The sequence below is a fragment of the Anticarsia gemmatalis genome, chromosome Z (genome assembly GCF_050436995.1).
Source record: "Anticarsia gemmatalis isolate Benzon Research Colony breed Stoneville strain chromosome Z, ilAntGemm2 primary, whole genome shotgun sequence".
NCBI lineage: Eukaryota > Metazoa > Arthropoda > Insecta > Lepidoptera > Erebidae > Anticarsia > Anticarsia gemmatalis.
In genome coordinates, this window is record NC_134776.1 from 12,717,153 (window position 1) to 12,736,318 (window position 19,166).

Here is a 19,166-nt window from a genome sequence, read left to right on the forward strand (position 1 = left end):
ATAAAAATTATGCTATTTTAATCCTATATACTTAATAACAACCAAGTAAGTGAATACCTATCTCCTGTACCTATTCTTTAATATTTAATGTTAGATTTCCCTCTTTTAGTCAATATATTTGATCTCCTATTTTTGGTAACGTTGGTTTAGAACTGCTACCAGTGGGTGCATTGAAAAAAAGTTGGGCATATTTGAGACATTGAGAGGTAGTTAATGTGCCTAGCTAACCTAATCCTAATGCATGCCATCAGGAAACCATCACAAAGATAGGTCTAAAACCCAACTAACAAATGTGATTGGACAATGGACTTAACGGGTTGAACAATGCAGTTGGACCTTTGTTATGTTAACTGTTCTAGAATGTTCTATCATTCGATTACCTATGTTCCTATCATTAAACTACAAGAGTATTTGATTTTTAAATCTATTACTTTATATGAAACATCAAAAATGTTTGGTTTTTTATGTATAAATTGTTGACCAAATCACTCCGAACAAAGTTACTATGATATGGATTTACAGTCTAGTCTAATTGTTGATATCAAACGGTTTCTTGATATTTTTTTCTGTCATCATCATCATCATCATCATCATCATCAGAATAACTCATGAATACTCTATGAAATAATTATAACAAAACTTAAGCATTAGGATATGCTTTTTTATATCAGGTCATTTCTTTTTGAGGGTTACAGAGAAATGAAATGAATAGACAATTGCTCTAGCTATGGGTACCTACACAATATTCAATTAGAATATTATATCGCCAGCCGCAGTTACTTTAGTACTTATTATTCTGTGCTGTAGTTTTAAAATGTTCATGTATTTAGATAGGTACATAAATATAGAGTAAGTCGCCAGCATTAGTTCAAAAGTAGTGCTTTTATTTATACTTACAAATTACAGGAAAATACCTACACGTTTCAGCTCCATTATCCTATCAACTGCTGAAAACAATGTCATAACGGGGAAAGGTCAAAATAATTAATAAACTTTAGTGTGATGATACCATTTATTACATAGAACTCTGATTACACAGTCATAGTACATGTATATTGTATAGTATACGGTATTCAAATGACAGATCAAGTGGAAAGTTGTATACTGACACTACTGAGTACATTATTATGAAATATTTTTGAGTTACTACTTAGTAGAGTTTACCAGAACATTCCAGAAAGTAGGAGTATATAGAATTTTAAAATATTAAGCAAAACATTTCATAGTAATAATCTGGTTCACTATCATAATAATATAATAAATGCGAAGATGTAAAGTAAATATTGTAAAATAGAAATCAAGCAATGTTTTAGGTACTTGTAGTTTGTGCGAAGAAACGCAACTATAGAGAACATGATTGTGATGAAACAGTACATTTCTTTAAAGCAATATGTGATATACTTGTTTGTCGTGAATTTATAATAAGTTACAATTATTTATAAATTGAAATTCATTGATAAAAACTTATAAAATATTACATTATTGTGATCTCTTTCGTAAGTTAAAATTATGTTATTTAATAACTGTTTAAATAACCAATTAATAATTTTCTTATGATATTATTATGCTTATTGTCCTTCAACCAAGTCTCAAATCGGAAAAGCTCGAATCTTTAAAAATGTTTGGTACAATTTGAAAATGAAATGTGTACTGAGATCGTCATAGATAACAATTTGCGTTTGTTTATATAATCGTTCAGTTATTAATAAAAACATTAATGAACGTTATTTTATAATATTATTATAACAAGCGATTTGTTTTTCAAACATTCTGTATTGTGCATAAATCATGTTGGAAGTTAAGTTAATTGTGCATATAATTTATCTTAAAAAACTACAACATCAATAAATAAATTATAATAAGTAATACATAATTGAAATGAGATTCATATAGTAGATAAGCATTCAACAATAATATATTAGGGTTGAAAATAATCAACTTGCATTTCATTTAAATTAATATAAGAAAAGGATAGATTTACAAAACTGCCAACAAATTTCACTTTTAAAAATGTAATCACAATTTACATAACACTGATGTAATATCCTTAGGACATAACATCTTCATTTTCTAATAATTTACACTGGGTTATAACCCTCACAACTTTCTGGCCACAATTTATCAATACTGATTTTCATAAGAATTTTCAAACATTTATTAAGACGAATAGAATTTCTGGTGTAGGAAGACCAGTGACACTGCGTTAATTAAATCACGAGCGTCATTTTGGCACTGCATCAAATGTACACAAATTGAACCTAGTTGTGTAAATCCATCCTTCCCACGACATGATTTTTGTCAAATAAAAGCATAACCAAGAAAACCTCAGGATATTCGTCCTTTCATTCCTAAACATAATTCTAACTAAGAGTAAAACAACAAATATTGTAAAATATGATGAAAAACAAACACCTAAAACTAAGGGGGAATGTTAACATACTAGGAATTGAAGAGTGGAATAATTCATTGGACATTTGTAGAGATTTCTTAAAAAGGTTGTACTTTTAATAGTAAGCCTTAAGCGGCATTAAAATAGGTTTAAACACAACACCAAAGCACTCACGTTAATCACAGAACCGAAACCAATAGTCGTGAAGTAAAAATGTATTAATATTCAGTCAGAAAAATTGTTCGTGAATATAAACGAAGAATAATTATGTCGAATAATTCAAAGAACAAAAAGAGCTGTTGAATTCAGTCTTGACAGGGAATGGCTAAGATAGGAGGCAAAGGCCTATAAAATTTGGGTTTCTTGGAAACACTAAATATAATATATAGGTACCTAGGTATGCTTAGAAAATATTACCCAATTCAATTGGTAAAATAATGCATCTCAATAAATTAGATTTAATTTTGTAATAATATTGAGAATGTTAGTGTGAGATTCTTAATAAATGAACATAAAGTTGGTATTTCATAAAATAATATTAGAAACTAATACAAAAGCTGCCAGACTTCGTACTATTGATTAACTGTGGGTTCAAAAAAATATAATAGAGCAAGATGGAAACGAGTAAATAACTATCAGAGGATAATTTAAATTAAAAACAGTAGATTACCAACTAACATCGATTTGATCGTTTGAATTTGAAAATGCTAAATGTCTTATAGAATAATCATATAAATTGTTTTTAAGTAAACACAATTTGCAGGTACAGGGTACATCTACATAATTATTATTATAGTCACATGTATAGAGTGGGTATAAGGTGTAGTACTGATAGTCAATTTAGTGGTGGACCCAGGGCAGGATTCAAAGAAACATAGCCCCCCTCTCTGGGCTCAAAAACAATCGCAGGACGTATCGCATAGCTGAGTGCAGGGTCCATATAAAATACCCAAGACCCTTTGATATTCAGAGGCTGAGTCCGCCACCAGTACAATCCAATACGTACACTTATAATAGTTACAGTCACAACATCAATCTTATTATACTTAGACTACAGAATACTGTAAAAGATTATGCGTATTACATACTCGGTAAGCAGTAATGTGTACCGATATCTTAGGTACAATAATTTCATTTCGTAAATAAAAACAGGGTCATTTTAAAATCTGCCGAAAATCGCGGCGAGCGCTCCTACACGCTTATTAGTCTCAGTAATAAATTGACCATTTATTCCGCTAATAATTACAATTGGAGAGACAGTGTATAAAAATGGTCAGGCAAATATTGCCTCATAAGCGCACGAGATCTCGTCAGTTGGTTATAATCAACTTCTAGCTGTAATTATTAGTTGAATGTACCATTTTAAAATTATGTTTCAAAATTGGTTATATCAAGGCAATTTGTAAATTTCTATAAGCTCAAATTAAATAAGGGAATGTATTCAATGGATTTTAAGTTAATGTTGATAAAAGTAAAATATTGAACACAAAGGTAATGTGTAACAGACTTGTGATTTCATAATTAATGCGGATTAAGAAACAAAACGCACGAGCTCAGTTCTAAGTCAAGCTTCATAAGTTCGGTAAATTTCAGAGATCGCCTAGGAAAGTCAATCCTATCGCAGAACACCTGAAAAAGTAAAACAAGTTTCATTAGTAAACATGCAGTCAGGTAAATTTCAACTGGTAGAATACCTAATGTACTGAATGCTTCAAATCTCAAAACGAGTTGTTATTGTAAACTTGAATATAATAAGTAGGTAGTTCCAGACAGAAACGTGATTATAATGCAAACAAAATTAAATTGCTTACACCGTTTATTTCCGAGTTATATTTGGTGATTCCATGGAAATGGTTTAAAATATTGAGTTACATAAACACGAGTTAGTTATTTCAAAATCATAATCAACATACCTTGAAGCATTCATTGCCAATGTCCTCGATTCCCTTGTGGAAAAGAGTGCCATTGACAAACACGCAGTTGGCCCCATCAAGAGTGGGCACGGTCAACGTTTGGTAGTTATAGTTGGCCTCGCGTTCAATTTTCTTCCTTATTCCAATGCCTTCAGGGCTATCGCACACGCTTAGCACGTCGTTACCAGCCACTGTGATGTACCTCTTCAGTGGCATGGCGTCTTTTGGCATCTAGAAACAAAAGGGAATAGCTTTAAAAGAACAAAGATATAAAAAAAGAAGAATTAGAAGTCTTTGTAATAATCTAAGATTCACGAATTCAGACTTCAAGAATAAGAAATGGAAACGCAAGTATACCTTAATTGGTGTGCATGGAAACTCTGGAAAAGTTTCAGCTATGTAACTGGCTCCCGCCTCATTTGTGTTTGGAGATATACCGACAAAAAACTCCCGACCTGAAATTGAATAGAACAATAAGCAAAACAGATAATAAATAAATAATTTTCATAATTATAATATAATGCTGGAGATCAATGGTTTCATAAAAAGATAATGTAATTACCAGTGAAAAGTACATCTGGGCAGTGTATTTTTGCCGTGTTGTCATGTGGATCCTGAACAGTGACCGCTAAGCCACATTCTTTTAAAAACTTTTGAAGCAAGTTTTTCTGAAACAATACAAAACATTTATTAACAAATATATTTCTTCAATAAAACATTATCATGGGGTAGAGGCTTTCCTCTATCTACCTCTAGCCTTAATCATCACTTTCCAAAAGTAAAACCCTTTTAATAAAATACTATTAAATAAATTTATTATTTCCTCCAAATATGTATTGTATACTACTTTCCAAAGTAACATGAGTCAACAATTCATAAAAGTCAGTAGTATCTCTGAATTGCAGGATCTAGGAAGTGAGGAACATTTCATAGTAAATTTGGCTGTTCGGTATATGACAACATAGGTCAAATGTCTAACACAATCAGCATTAAAGTGATCCAGGTTTAAACGCCATATTTCACAAAGTGTAATGGGGTCATATCAATTCAGAATATGAATGACTATGTCACAAACTATGCTGATGTAATTAAAAGGTACCTAATTAGACTATAACTTCTACTATTGGAGTGTAGAATATGATGCTGGAAGGTAAAGCTTACATTAAATGTTTTTTTAGATGTATGGTTGAAAACACCTTTATTTTTAAAACCAGTAGGAAAAACTTAAGCCTATTCATATTTTTAATTTTGAGTAGTTGACCTTTTATTGAAATCAAATCAGAGAGAATGTACAACTAGTCATTTATAGCATTTCTTACTATTATGGACATTCCTGAAGATTTTGATAATCTTAATTATGATTTCGTAATTAACTAGCTCAGTCAATGTCAATAATATCTTGGGTCTGTAGATTTAAGTTATTATCTTATTACAACTTTCTTTATAATTTATACTACAATTTATTATAATTTTACTGATGTTAAATGGAATTCACCAAACAGACTGTTACTAAGAACAAAATATAAATACTTATTCACAAGTGATTATAGTATTCAATTCCTTAACAATGGATATTGTCTATTGTTAAAAATGTTACATGTCTAAATAGGCCTTGAAACCTCACATGACTGCTAATCAGGTGAACATCTAAAGATACTTTTATATGACTGTGACAAACTATGTACGGTAATATCTATACCTCCTATGTACCGTAAAACGGGGTGAATAGAATTCGCGGGGTGAATAGAAAAAAAATCAGGAAAGTTTTCAAGCCCAATGTTTGAGTACTCCTCGTTTAAGAATTTTGTTCAAATTTGAAATGATTACACGTCGATATTACTTCTCTGCGGTGTCATAATTGTTTAAATGTTTAAATTGATATTTATACCCAAAAAATTGCTTCAAAGTCAACAGTCCTCGAATGCCTTAATGGTCCATACATTTTTTACAAAACTTTGGATTTAAAGTGGAATTTCTTTTCTAATGAGTTGTTTGTTTATCTCTTTAGGTGTATATTTATCTATAAAGATACAATATTGTTAACTGAAAAAACGTTTTAAAACACAATTTTTCCATTCACCCCTTTGGTCGTTTCGATTCACCCTTATCGCTGGGTGAATAGAAATTGACCATTTTTTTAATGAAATATCGTAAAACTATGCATATTTTTGGACAAATATGGTTTTAACTCTTTCTTCATGGCGCCGGACATGATATAAAACAACCTGACAATAAAAATAACAAGTTATTCGCTACAAATTTTTAGGACAAAGTTGAAAATTGTTTCTATTCACCCCGTTTTACGGTATATAATTGTAAAAGCACAAAATAGCAATATTCATTTTTAGACACAATTTGTCACTTTTTACTTATTTCAGTAAAAACCTTTTGCTTTTAAATAATATTTCGATTTTTGTTAGCATTTTTAATAATATGTGTTGCATACATCGTAAAACACATAGAAGACCAAAATTGCTGTTTATGGCTAATGATTATATCGTAAGAGGCATCCACATACAGTTTGATAGATAAATACCCCAGAGGTGAACATTCATTTTTAAACAATAGTCATTTAATACACCTAGGTCACTTAAAAAAAGTAATCAACACCTACAAAACCCAGTTCTTGTTTGTTTTCCCTCATTGTGTTAACTGACATTAATTTCATATTAATGTTTCAGCCCAATCTGCCTAGATGCTAACCTATGGACCATTGGCTTTTCGACTCAAGATATAAAGTTTTATATTGCGGTATAACATTGAGTGATATACTAATTGACATCATTTTGTTTGACTGTTTTCAATTTGCCATGATAATTTTAATTGACAAAGGTCAGATTTTTATGCTAAACATTTTTGTACCTGGAAATTAACAACTTTCATGACACGACCCATATACCTTCACTCAGAAAAGAGTCGAAAATACTAAGCTCAGCGCACAAGTCACCTCAGGTCATTGGCGTTTCAGCTTAAATATGTCAGTTAAAAACGCACAGCACCCAGCAATTATAGGTAACTGGTAGAAGTATCGCAAGCAGGATTTTATGTTATAATTCACCACTTACATTATATACAGAAGCGCTCCCACTCTGTCGAGGCAGCAAAGCGATGCCGCGACAGATGATCGCCAATTCTTCCATCAACAGTTTATCTCGGAGATTCCCCTTCGTGCTGAGTTCCACCACTTGTAGCGGTAACTCACGAAGGACTCGTAAAAAGCCATCTCGTTCATGCCGAAGAGCCTCTATATCTATGTGCCCCTTGTCATATTCAGGAGTTTGACCAGGATTGGGATCTAACAATCCCACTATAGCGAGAGAGTAATTATGAAGGTTACCCTCCATTTTAAGGTCGCATGAATGATTCGAGTTTTCTTAAATATATCGGGAGAAAATACAAGAATACAGTGCCGTCGAATACGAGAATCCGCAAAAATCCGAAAATCAATAGCCCGCACAGTCGCAAATCCGCAAGTAAACACAGACTATAAATTTTAAGGGACGTCCAAATATCGATATTACTTTGTATCGATCTGTTTGCGATTCTAATTCTCTTTATCGATGCGATAAACTTACTTTATTCAGAACTATATTTTGCCGTGGGTTTTATCTGCCAGGTTGCATTTGACGCCATTTGTACAGCCTAATAAATATATAAAACTGTTAAAACAAAATAAAGTAACTAATATCGTTTTTTTTCCTATTACATAAAATTACAATATTTTCAAAGTTGTTAATATTATAACCAAGAGAAAAACTATATTTGAGCTAAGATTAATATGTCCTATCGGTAGCACCTCTCAATAGTAGGCGCATTATACCATAATATACCTGCATATTCTAAGTTACAGAGAGTTAGGGAAAATATATGTTATTTATTATGCTCATTTCAAATTATGTTTCTAGCAATTTTTATACTCCATAATCTGTTAGTCAGGATTTTTTAATTTTTTTTTGCTAGCTGGTAGTAGTGATTTTTTGTGTTTATCTATGTAAAATACTGAATGAACACTACAAATTATATAAACTATCTGTAAGGGGCTTACCCTTACATAATAGTCTATATAATTTTATGGAAATTGTTATATGTCTTGTATTATGATAACCTACTATTAGAGTATGACATGACGAGTGGCGACGAATAGTGAAGCGAGCTACCAACCCCGATGACTACGACTGACGACCACGACCACTCTGTCAAGAGTGTAGCGACCAAGAAGAAGGAGAAGACTATTAGAGTCTTTTACAAATTACCTATATAAATTAAAGCATTTTGTTCATAACACATGTTTTACAATAAGAATTTGATAACTTTAATACTGTAGTATCTGAATGGCACATAAAATGTTGTAGTTTTTATAAAAACACTGTGTTGATAATAATTTTAGAAGGCTTTTTTTCTATTTATTGCGATTCTTTTAATTTCAGTGAAATTCATACTGTAAATTTCGAGTTTTTTTCAAGCATTTGCATTATTATTTTGATTGTAACTAAAGGTAATTTATTTTTTTCTCTTCTGAATAATTTTATATTATAGGATCTTCATTTAGTAATAACAAATAATTGTTGGATAATAAAAATTCTCATTCTAAAAAACAGTGATAAATAAACAATTTGCAAGTTTTAGTAAATCTAGCTTATGCCAAAATAAGCCTGTATTATCGTTATGATATTTACATTTATATTGATTTGTGTTTCAAATTAATTTTATTTTTTTATAAATGATCTTGATTTTAACAACAACTGATCTAAAATCATCATCAATCGTTTTCAACTAGAATTAACGATTATCGAGTACAGCACATCACTACTCTCACGGTAAACCATGATCGGGATTGGGACACGTCAATAAATTATTTTAGTTCAACAACTGTGACGGAATCTCCATTATTCTCTCTATAACTGAGTGTATTTCCTGTGTAATTGTTTTAGGAAGAGTGCTAGTGGAAAACTGGTAAGTTGATGAATTGAAATATTTTACACCAATTTCCATGAAAGTGGCCGGATATTTTTGGCTAGATTTTGTATGAACGTTATAGTATTAATTATGAATTTATTATGATTAACGCAAAGTTTTACAAAACTACAACAGAAATAAGTTTAAAAATATGTTGCTCATAAATCTGATGTAATAAATTGATAGAAATCAATTACATAGTTGAACAGATTTCCTGTAATATTTCACGTGTAAGAATGAATTGTTATTAAACTTTTTGAAATCCATGATAACGATTGTTCAACAGTCTATATTTCATGCAGTTTCGAGTATTTTACTATGTGGAAAGAACTGTTTTTTGTACATACTTATTCTCATGGTGTTCTGTTCTTGACTTCTTGTTATTTGACAGTTTTAATTAATCATGCGATTAACGGATAAAATAGATAAACTAATTAATGTTTGATTATGATATCAGTACACAATAACAATAATTAAGTCTGAGATAAAGTTAGTTAAATAAAATCATCACTAGGATTGCGACTATCATCTACAAGTATTTCAGACCAGGCTGACACTAAACTGTGGCTCTGGTTGGTAACAAACAGTTCCAAAATATTCAAATAAATGAAATAGTCTTAAGTGTCGAGGCAGAGGAAGCCTAGACAAAACGGGTTTCTCCATTAAAATGACAGCTTTATGTTAAAAAACAAATCTATGTAATATGCCTCTAGGTCAATGACCTTAATGAAAATCTTAAGTTTATTTAACACTTCAAAATGGTTTTATTTGTTATTCATATCAGTGTAAGCAAATGTTCCTGATTGAAAATGATACATGCCCTCATACTGAAATCATTTATCAAACAAAAAGGCAATGAACATAAGCCTATAAAGTAAACAGCCTTAACTGATATAATACAGACAAGAAAATCAATAGCGACAAAACATTAGGCAATAGTTATATCAAGGTGATTATGTGATCTGCAATATTAATTTTACAACAGGTACGATGAAGTGGATCCCGAGCTTCCTAATATTTGTGGTGATACTCCACTGTTCATATGCTCCACCGGTGACACCGGACAAGTCCACCGAACAAGACAGTGAAGTCAAGGATGACTTGGTAATTATTTTTAATACTTGTTTGCCTTTCACATGCTGTACTGAGCCTCTTTGTTTTTATCAGCTTGTAAGCTAAAGGTTATCATTTAAATGGGAATTTTATTTGTAATTTGTTATTAGTATAGATGCCTTGGTAATTCCTTAAAAAAATGTTTGATAAACCCTAATTTGGATCAAGAAAAAATATGAATGCACAGATGACGAAAATAAAATTCGATATTGCGTCACCATTTAATGAGACTGTACAGATGTGAATAACACAATTCAAGGAAATCCCCTTGTTAATGTTTACGTGAGTGTTTCCTCAATGGATAGGTTGAGGTGAATACTTACAAATTGTGTATATGAAAATGTTGGTCTTTACCAGTTATTCAATTGGACATGCTTGGTTTTTGAACTGAGAGATAGTATTTGCTTTAAACATGTGCTTTCAAATGACATGTAGTATTAGTTGCAAGCTAATATGTTTCTATATTTTATTGCTGTGTGTTTTTGTATAGAATGCTTAAGTGAATATTCAAAGGATGTCTACTTAAGTCCAGCAAAGTTGTCTTGCTTATCACTAAAACAAAAAAAGGTTGTGAGAATTATTATGATATAGATACATACTTACACTTTGTGGAATGTGTGCCATGGGAATTTCCCTGATATCATTGTGACTGAAGCTATGCACAATGTAAACATGATGTCTTAAATATTATAGGAAGAATACCATTCCAATTATGATAAAAATAAAACTTTATTTTACTTCTGTATGTATTTTTGAAAGAAAGTTCTAAAATGGGATTTCATACATGGTTTTCTATTACTTCAGGCCGAGATTTCCCATAAAATATGATGGTATAAGATTGGCTGGTTACTTGGGATTATGCTGTTAATAGTAATATTATTTCAATACAAATTGAGTTTGTAGTTATTTCAATGGAATATCATAATAGTATAAATATTCTATACAAGTTTTATAAGATAAATACAACATGCCCCTTTAATTATTATGCTTTACATAGCCATTCTCTTCTGATCAAACCAGTCAATCATGAATAACAGTATGTGAATTTGTAAATTAACTTGTACAATCAATGTTATGCTGTGCTGTTTATAAACATGCCTTTGCTAATTACGTTTCTTTCTGGTTTGTAATAGCAATATTTGCAGCTAGCTATAATGAGCAAAAGCAATTTCTGTTGCATGAAATCTAAAAACCATGGCTGTGCGGATATTATTACATTTTAATATACGAATTGGATGAATAATGCCATATTTACATTTACTGAATACCAAGCTTAAAAGTCCTTCGGTTTAGCCCTGAATTAAATGTCATAACTACCTTAATAATGTTTGCATAGATGATAAATGGTTCCTTAATGTGAATTACATGTTGACCCTGAAACTGTCACGAACAGTATGACACTTCATCATATACCTATACATTGAGTGAAATTGATCTACATAGTGTCTGTACTATTTGTTCAATATTCTACAGGACTTTTCCAACAGATAAAACCAATGTTCTTTTGTATTGTTACAGGAGGAGTACATGGAATATCATAGGTATTTGAAAGAAGTTGTTCAAGCTCTCGAGAGTGATCCCGACTTCAGGGATCGTTTGGAGAAAGCTGACGAAGAAGATGTTAGGGTAAGTGTCAGAATATAAAAATATTGATTATCTTATTCGAAACGAATCCGGAAAGAAAAGAGTAATCGATATTATTTAGTGTCGTTTTGTATTATTTCATACACAAAGGTTTAAATAGAGGCTCATTAGTCCGCTCAAAAAAGCAAGTGTAGAGTGCGTGAGAGGGATCCTAAGAAATTTCTTCAGAAATTGGTTCAGGATGCTTAGAGAATAAACATACTAAAAATCCCCGCCTCTAGGGGGGGCGCCGGAGTGGGGGGAGGGGGTTAAAGTTCCCATTTTTTAATTTTTCACTAATATCTTTAAAACGGTTCGTCGTAGAGAAAAAGTGTCTTCTACATAATGAAAGATGATAAAATTGTCTACAACTTTTGTTACACACACTTTATCGAAATTCTCAACAGTTTTCGAGCATCGCGCTCCGAAATAGTTAAAATGAATGTTTTTCAGATCATGAGTAAGTGTCATAAATGCGAAACTTTGCTTTCGCTTAACTTCGGAACTAAATGACCTACAGACTTGAAATTTTGGATAACTATTATGTGGTTGTTGCTTACTGGATAAATAAATTTTCAGCGTTCGATAAAGTGTGTGTAACAAAAGTTGTAGACAATTTTATCATCTTTCATTATGTAGAAGACACTTTTTCTCTACGACGAACCGTTTTAAAGATATTAGTGAAAAACTAAAAAATGGGAACTTTAACCCCCTCCCCCCACTCCGGCGCCCCCCCTAGAGGCGGGGATTTTTAGTATGTTTATTCTCTAAGCATCCTGAACCAATTTCTGAAGAAATTCCTTAGGATCCTTCTCATGCACTCTACACCCGCTTTTGGAGTATTCTTTGAGCGGACTACATTGATATGTCTGTGTATCGCCCCACTGTTTATATTTTGGACATTGATTTTGCTTTGACTATCAGAACCGAGACTTATTACATAAGTTGGCGTTTCTTGAACATAACGATTCTTTAGAAATGGAGTGTGTCTAATTTTGGCAATGTGTGTCACGACTAATTGCATGATCGGTGAGAGTTGGTAAATATTTGAAAGCGTCTCAACAATGAATGTGGCTGTCGTTATGGTTACGTGTTAGTAGCCGTCGCCAATGCCGTATGAGAGCATCATACAGGAATAGCTATCCTTGGACTTGCCGGGGGCATTGCACTAATCGTAGCGGCTGGAGCTTGTAAGCCGTGGGGCTATAAATAACCTAGTATATTCTTATTCTACAATGACTTAAAATAATTATATTTGCTAATTAAAGTATAGCCATTGTTTATTTACGGTGTAGGTTAAGATTGTTATTTCGATTCCTCCACCAAGTTACCTTATAGTCTGTCTATGCTATCGAGTACGACGAGTAACGAGTATCTAAATTACTTACAACAGAAAAAACTAGTAAACATAAATATTTATTAATTTTTTCTTAACATTTACAGTCTGGAAAGATAGCCGAACAGTTGGATTTCGTTAACCATAATGTGAGGACTAAATTGGATGAGATCAAACGTCGCGAGTTGGACCGACTTCGTCACCTAGCTACCAAGGTATGTGCCAAACTGGATCACAAAAAACATAAATGAGTTGTAGGTACAAACATACGTGTGACAGTCTTGTCAACCTTCGCCTAGCTAAATACTTAACTTTAAGTAGGTTTACGTCCATGTTACTAGTGCATTGGACACTATTTGTATTTAATATAACCATTCGGAAGTTTATAAAATACTACATTCATTACATTCTTCATTACTGTTTGTATATTATGAATGTCATTTTAAAACAATATAATTTGTTTACAGCAATTTGAATTAACAAATAACCTAGAGCAGCATACTGGTAAAGTCCCGACAAATGAACATTTAGATCATGCCAACCCCCATACTTTTGAGATTGAAGATTTGAAGAAACTGATTAAGAAAACAACTGCTGACTTGGAAGCGGCTGATAAAAAGAGGAAGGAAGAATTTAAGGTTTGTACCAACAGTAAAATTATAAATATATTGCAAGGTCTAAACATTGTTACTTAGGCTTCTGTCTCAGGAGGAGCTGGCTATCGTGATAACATCAATCCCAAGGCGCTCTATTCGATTCTAGTAGAACGTATTGAATATACATACATCATTACATTCATTACCCATGGGATCTAAGTAGCAGTACAATAGAGCATTTTAAAATTGCGTGTCACTAACTAATTTTTATGTTGTTCTTCAGGAATATGAGATGCAGAAGAAGTTTGATGAGCACCAGAAAGTTGAGGGTATGGATGAGACTCAGAAGAAGGAATATATGGAAAAACATAAGAAGGAGGAAGAAGCTATCAAACACCACCAACCTGTAAGTAGATATAACAATATGAAGTTAAATTCTTTTACATATTTGTAACGACATCAATGTATCACAAATGTTTTATAAACTTTATAGTAGTCGGATGTTTTCCTTCCTCGATTTTAAAACATCGTCTATAGTGACGAATATCTGATAAGGATATTATTACCACAGTTAATTTTGACGTGGTCCAATAATAACTGTTGATTTATATTAATAACTGTGTACAACTAGTTTTAAGAGCAATAGTTAGTATTTATACAAATGACCTTGATACCATGCAGCTGCACCACCCCGGTTCTAAACAGCAATTGGAGGAAGTATGGGAGAAACAGGATCATATGGAACAACAACAGTTTGATCCTAAAGTATTCTTCATGATGCATGGTGAGTTCTGCTTTGTAACATTACTTATTATGTTAATTATTTGTAACAGCTACATCACCCCGTGAAAAAGGATCAGTTGTTAGAAATATGGAAAAACGCCGACAAAATGGAGGCTAAAGATTTCGACCCAAAGGTGTTTTTCATGATGCATGGTAAGATACTTAGCGTGCAGAGTAGCTTAGTATGTTGGTATTATAGGTGACTCGTAACACAGAAAAATGCGAGTGTTCACTCAAGATTTGGCACGATGTTAAGGAGTTACTTTTCTTCTGTATTGTGTAGTGTTGTTGCATAGCATGATCGTTTCATTTATTTCTGTTATGGTAGTTTTATAGTTTCGTGAGTAGTTTGTCGATAACGGTGATACCTATAAAATATTCAAGCCTGGGTTTTGTTTTGACTTCGTTGCAATGGAAACATGAATTAATGTGATGCACGATTGACGTGGCCCTGCGTTTCTACTACAAACGTAGATGTAACGTGATCAATGACGCATGAATTTTACAGGCATTACCTTGATTATAAACGCTTCGAGCATGCACTCACGTACTGAAATATGGCTTACGTGTGAAGTTATGGTACATGTTATTTTTAATCGTTTATTTGCTTTGAATTGTTGTTTTGTTTTTTGTTCTAGCCTTTTTTTATCTCAGCATGAGTCTCAAAATTGATTTATGAGGATATGCATATACTTTAATATAAATGATTGATAATTAAGTTTGATAAAAAGGCAAATTCTCATAAATCAATTCACAATGCCTACTTAAATTATTACAAATGTCTGTGATCGAACTATTATGCTTCAGATGTTGACGGCAATGGCGTATGGGATGCGGACGAAGTGAAGGCTCTGTTTATCAAGGAGTTAGACAAGTTGTACGGACCTGGCGGACCGAACAAGGACCTGCACGAGCGAGCTGAGGAAATGGAGAGGATGCGCGAACACGTGTTCAAGGAAAACGACCGCAACCGTGACGGACTGATCGATTTCAATGAGTTCATGACTGAGACACAAAAGGCTGAGTTTAATCAGGATGAGGGTAAGATATCATGTTTCGATACAATAATATACTGTATATATAGATGGGAAGTAAGGCTAATTTGGGAAAATAAAATTAGAATATATTTGAAGCATTGATTTTTTAATTTAAACTAATAGCAATATAAAATATGATACTTATAATAATGTCGAAAGATAGAAATCGCAATGTGATATATTGCTGTATGTTTTTATTAGTTGTAATACAGTCATAAAACCTTTATGATGTTGAGAAACTTAAGAAGGGCATTGATTGATTAGAAGGCACACAGGCCGCTCCCCTCTGATATCAGCGACGGAGTTGTTGCTATCTTGAGTACGAAATATCCATGTTTACAAATGTTACAGCTGTGGGCTAGTATTTCTCATATCTTGTATGCGCACTGAAGGTGCATAGTATCAAGATTTTAGTCGTTAATGATTTAATTCGAAAACTTCGGAAAACTTCGAGACATTTTCTACAATAGACCTGATTTAGCTTTAGTAAAACCTATTTCTTGTACATAATACAAGAATTTGTAACACACTACAAATCGCAACGGGACTTTACATAGATAGCAAATTGGAAATCAGGTTTTTAATGTCCTACTAACTGTGACATTGATACTCGTTTATAAGTATCAATGTAAACAACACAGCATTTGCACAGCAGATTAAGTAGTAACAACTATTATAGAAGTGTCTCGAGTACAAACAAATCAATGGAAAACTTTTTGCTGGTTTATCATACTATCGTCACAATATTATGTTACTACGTGTGTGTAGGCCGTGATGGCAAAATACTTAAGAAGATTATTTTTAAATTTCAGGTTGGAAGACTATTGAGGAAAATCAAATTTACACTCAAAATGAATACGAAGAGTATGAGAAGAGGAAGATGGACGAGCTGAGATATTTGCAACAACGTGGCCTGGTTAACTGATTTTTTCAATATTTGATTCATCCCTACTCCACACCTCTCATTATTCTTTTCAGATTCTTACGATTCCTGAAGAATGATTTTATTTATTACTTTTTCCACATAAATTCTACTTTTTTCATTTATCTTTATCTTCTGCCTGAAATATTAATTACTTTTATTATATCTGCTTTTGTGCAAATAATTGTGAGAATACTGTTCAAACTGTTCAATGAAATAGCACACAATATTTAAACAAGTATTCCGTGCTCGCGGCTTAATGCTCCGAAATCTTTTTATGTTTGACGTTTACTCTGATCCCTAGTCCTTTACGACAAACGATGAATCAAAATAAAATTGTCGCATACAAATACATATAATATAAAATAGCTATTATAATAAGAGAACGTTTGATATCTGTTTACCAGATGTGGATATAATCATAATTACTCAAACCCTTACCTTAGTAATAGGTAAGGGCTATATTCCCTAGATTAAAATAATGTTGCCGGTTTTAGGCCACTTGATGTTGTATTACCTGTTTACATAATAAATAATATAGTTATCAATTTAATATAAATATATAACCAGTTAATGTTACGCAATGATAAATAAATTAAATATGACTATTGACTATATAACGAAATGCTGCAAGAAAACGGGATTATATGCATGATAAATTATACTTAATACTTATTCTATAATAATTATAACCATAGTAGGAATTAAAATCACCCTTATAGTACAAACCCTCAAAGCTTACCTATTTACGTCTTCCATTGTTTTACATCTATATTCTTTTATCATTTCATTTAGTTACGTTATTTTATTTACCTCTTTTTTATTTTATTTAACCTTAGGTTGACGGTCATGGCCAGCCACTCCCCGGCGCCCAGCACCAAATACATCAAGCGTTGCAACAGTACCATCATTATCAACAACAGCAAGCTTATCAGCAGATGCCTCACCATGGGCAACAACAACAGTACTATCCACCGGGACAAGGCCCCCAGGGACAGATGCCCCCAGGACAGGTCCCTCAGTATCAGCAGTACCCGCAAGGGCAACCTCCTCAATATCATGGCCAAGTACCTCAGTACCAACAAGTGCCCCAAGGCCAATATCAGCAAGGAGTACCGCCGGCGGGCCAACAGCAATACCAACAGGCACCACCTCCACAAGGCCAGCAGCAGTACCAGCAAGGACAGCCGCCTCAAGGCCAACAACAGTACCAACAGGCGCCACCTCCGCAAGCCCAGCAACAGTACCAACAGGCGCCTCCGCCACAAGCCCAACAACAGTTCCAGCAGGCGCAGCCACCGCAGGGTCAACATCAGTACCAGCAACCCCCACCAGCAGTTCCTCAAGGGCAAGTCCCGGCCGCGCCACAGGCTAACATGAATCAGGGACAGGCACCTCCCGTACAGCAAGTGCAACCTCCTCAAAGTCAAGGCCAGCAGCCCCCGCCGGCTCAGCAGCAAGGTCAAGCGCAGCAGCAACAACCGCCCGTTCAAGCACAAAATCAGAGTCCACCGTCTAACGTAGGAGCTAATCATTAGGTACCTTATTCTGTGATGTAATATTTTGACGCTAAGATCTTTAACTGTAACGACCCAATTATTATTTATTATTGTGTATTTTTCACAACTGAGTGCCAAATTTGACTCACGCTTTTCATTTCTAAAAATGCTCGATTTTTTTTTATTTATTAGTATTCTGACGTAGACAGAATTGTGTAATATAGAAAATTAAAGTAGTTACGTAAAAGCATCTTTTGTTTTATTTTACCAAAACGATAGAAAAATGACATTTTGAAATTAACAGAAGAAATAGCTATACCTATTTAAACTACTCATCATGTAAAAATAATTCCACAAAAATATTAAATCCATTTTTTTGGAAAACAACGATATTCTATGATAATCTTGAAAAACTAAGTTCATTGTTAAACTGTATCAAATTTTTCCGTGGCAATATTTGGACTGCTTCAATGCAAGCCTTCAGGACCTTCAGTTTGAGTCGCTATTAGGTGATAAAAAGAGTAAAACTCGTGTTTAACACACAAATAGTTGTCAAGGTATCGCAGGGAGGTGACCACGTTAATCACTGCGCCAAATGTGTAGATTAATCAGGACAGTACCTATTTGGTAGGTACTAAATGGTTGAAACCTGATTTTATGAATATGTATTTTAAATAATTTTTTGAAAGAATGTTTCATAAATAAATACTACAATAATAATAATCGTACAACGTAGGAATAAAATTATGTATACAATCCTGTATCCAAGAAATGATATACCTAGGCTACCTACTTATTAACGAACAGGTCTACGAAAGTAAACCTAGGGACTGGGAGACTGCCGCATCGAATCTTGGATCACGTCCGTACTCGGACTGTTATTCTGTCACAACACGTAAGTAAGTAGCTAAGACGTAGGCAGAAGTCCCTAAAGCCACCGAGGTTATGTCGCCCTCAGTATACAGAATCCATCTCTCTTTTTTAAAAACTGATATGCAG

General features: G+C 33.1%; 2 protein-coding genes across 3 annotated transcripts; one reads left to right on the forward strand and one right to left on the reverse strand.

The window, feature by feature from the left end:
- Positions 1 to 1,000: 1,000 nt before the first annotated feature.
- Positions 1,001 to 7,789, reverse strand: LOC142986404 (N(G),N(G)-dimethylarginine dimethylaminohydrolase 1). The gene is made up of 5 exons (XM_076134892.1): positions 7,368 to 7,789; positions 4,865 to 4,970; positions 4,660 to 4,757; positions 4,303 to 4,533; positions 1,001 to 4,018 (listed from the first exon to the last, which is right to left on the reverse strand). The coding sequence occupies exons 1-5, from the start codon at positions 7,644 to 7,646 to the stop codon at positions 3,911 to 3,913; spliced, it is 822 nt and encodes a 273-aa protein (XP_075991007.1). The 5' UTR covers positions 7,647 to 7,789; the 3' UTR covers positions 1,001 to 3,910.
- Positions 7,790 to 9,106: 1,317 nt separating this feature from the next.
- Positions 9,107 to 18,417, forward strand: NUCB1 (Nucleobindin 1). 2 transcript variants are annotated; one of them, XM_076134448.1, is made up of 10 exons: positions 9,107 to 9,255; positions 10,244 to 10,362; positions 11,890 to 11,997; positions 13,438 to 13,545; positions 13,798 to 13,968; positions 14,210 to 14,332; positions 14,608 to 14,710; positions 15,517 to 15,750; positions 16,559 to 16,662; positions 17,508 to 18,417. In XM_076134448.1, the coding sequence occupies exons 2-10, from the start codon at positions 10,249 to 10,251 to the stop codon at positions 18,204 to 18,206; spliced, it is 1,764 nt and encodes a 587-aa protein (XP_075990563.1). In that variant the 5' UTR covers positions 9,107 to 9,255; positions 10,244 to 10,248; the 3' UTR covers positions 18,207 to 18,417. The 2 variants fall into 2 exon arrangements, with proteins under 2 accessions (XP_075990563.1, XP_075990564.1); XM_076134449.1 differs by lacking the exon at positions 14,608 to 14,710 and adding an exon at positions 14,760 to 14,862.
- The last annotated feature ends 749 nt before the right edge of the window (positions 18,418 to 19,166 follow it).

Bases quoted from the DNA above. Each gene is read 5' to 3' on its own strand.
- NUCB1 (XM_076134448.1), top strand. From the start codon at position 10,249: ATGAAGTGGATCCCGAGCTTCCTAATATTTGTGGTGATACTCCACTGT. The intron at 14,711-15,516 runs GTGAGTTCTGCT...ATTATGCTTCAG, and splicing joins AGTATTCTTCATGATGCATG to ATGTTGACGGCAATGGCGTA. The intron at 15,751-16,558 runs GTAAGATATCAT...TTTAAATTTCAG, and splicing joins TGAGTTTAATCAGGATGAGG to GTTGGAAGACTATTGAGGAA.
- LOC142986404 (XM_076134892.1), bottom strand. From the start codon at position 7,646: ATGGAGGGTAACCTTCATAATTACTCTCTCGCTATAGTGGGATTGTTA. The intron at 4,971-7,367 runs GTAAGTGGTGAA...GTATTGTTTCAG, and splicing joins GGAGCGCTTCTGTATATAAT to AAAAACTTGCTTCAAAAGTT. The intron at 4,019-4,302 runs GTATGTTGATTA...TTACTTTTTCAG, and splicing joins TTGGCAATGAATGCTTCAAG to GTGTTCTGCGATAGGATTGA.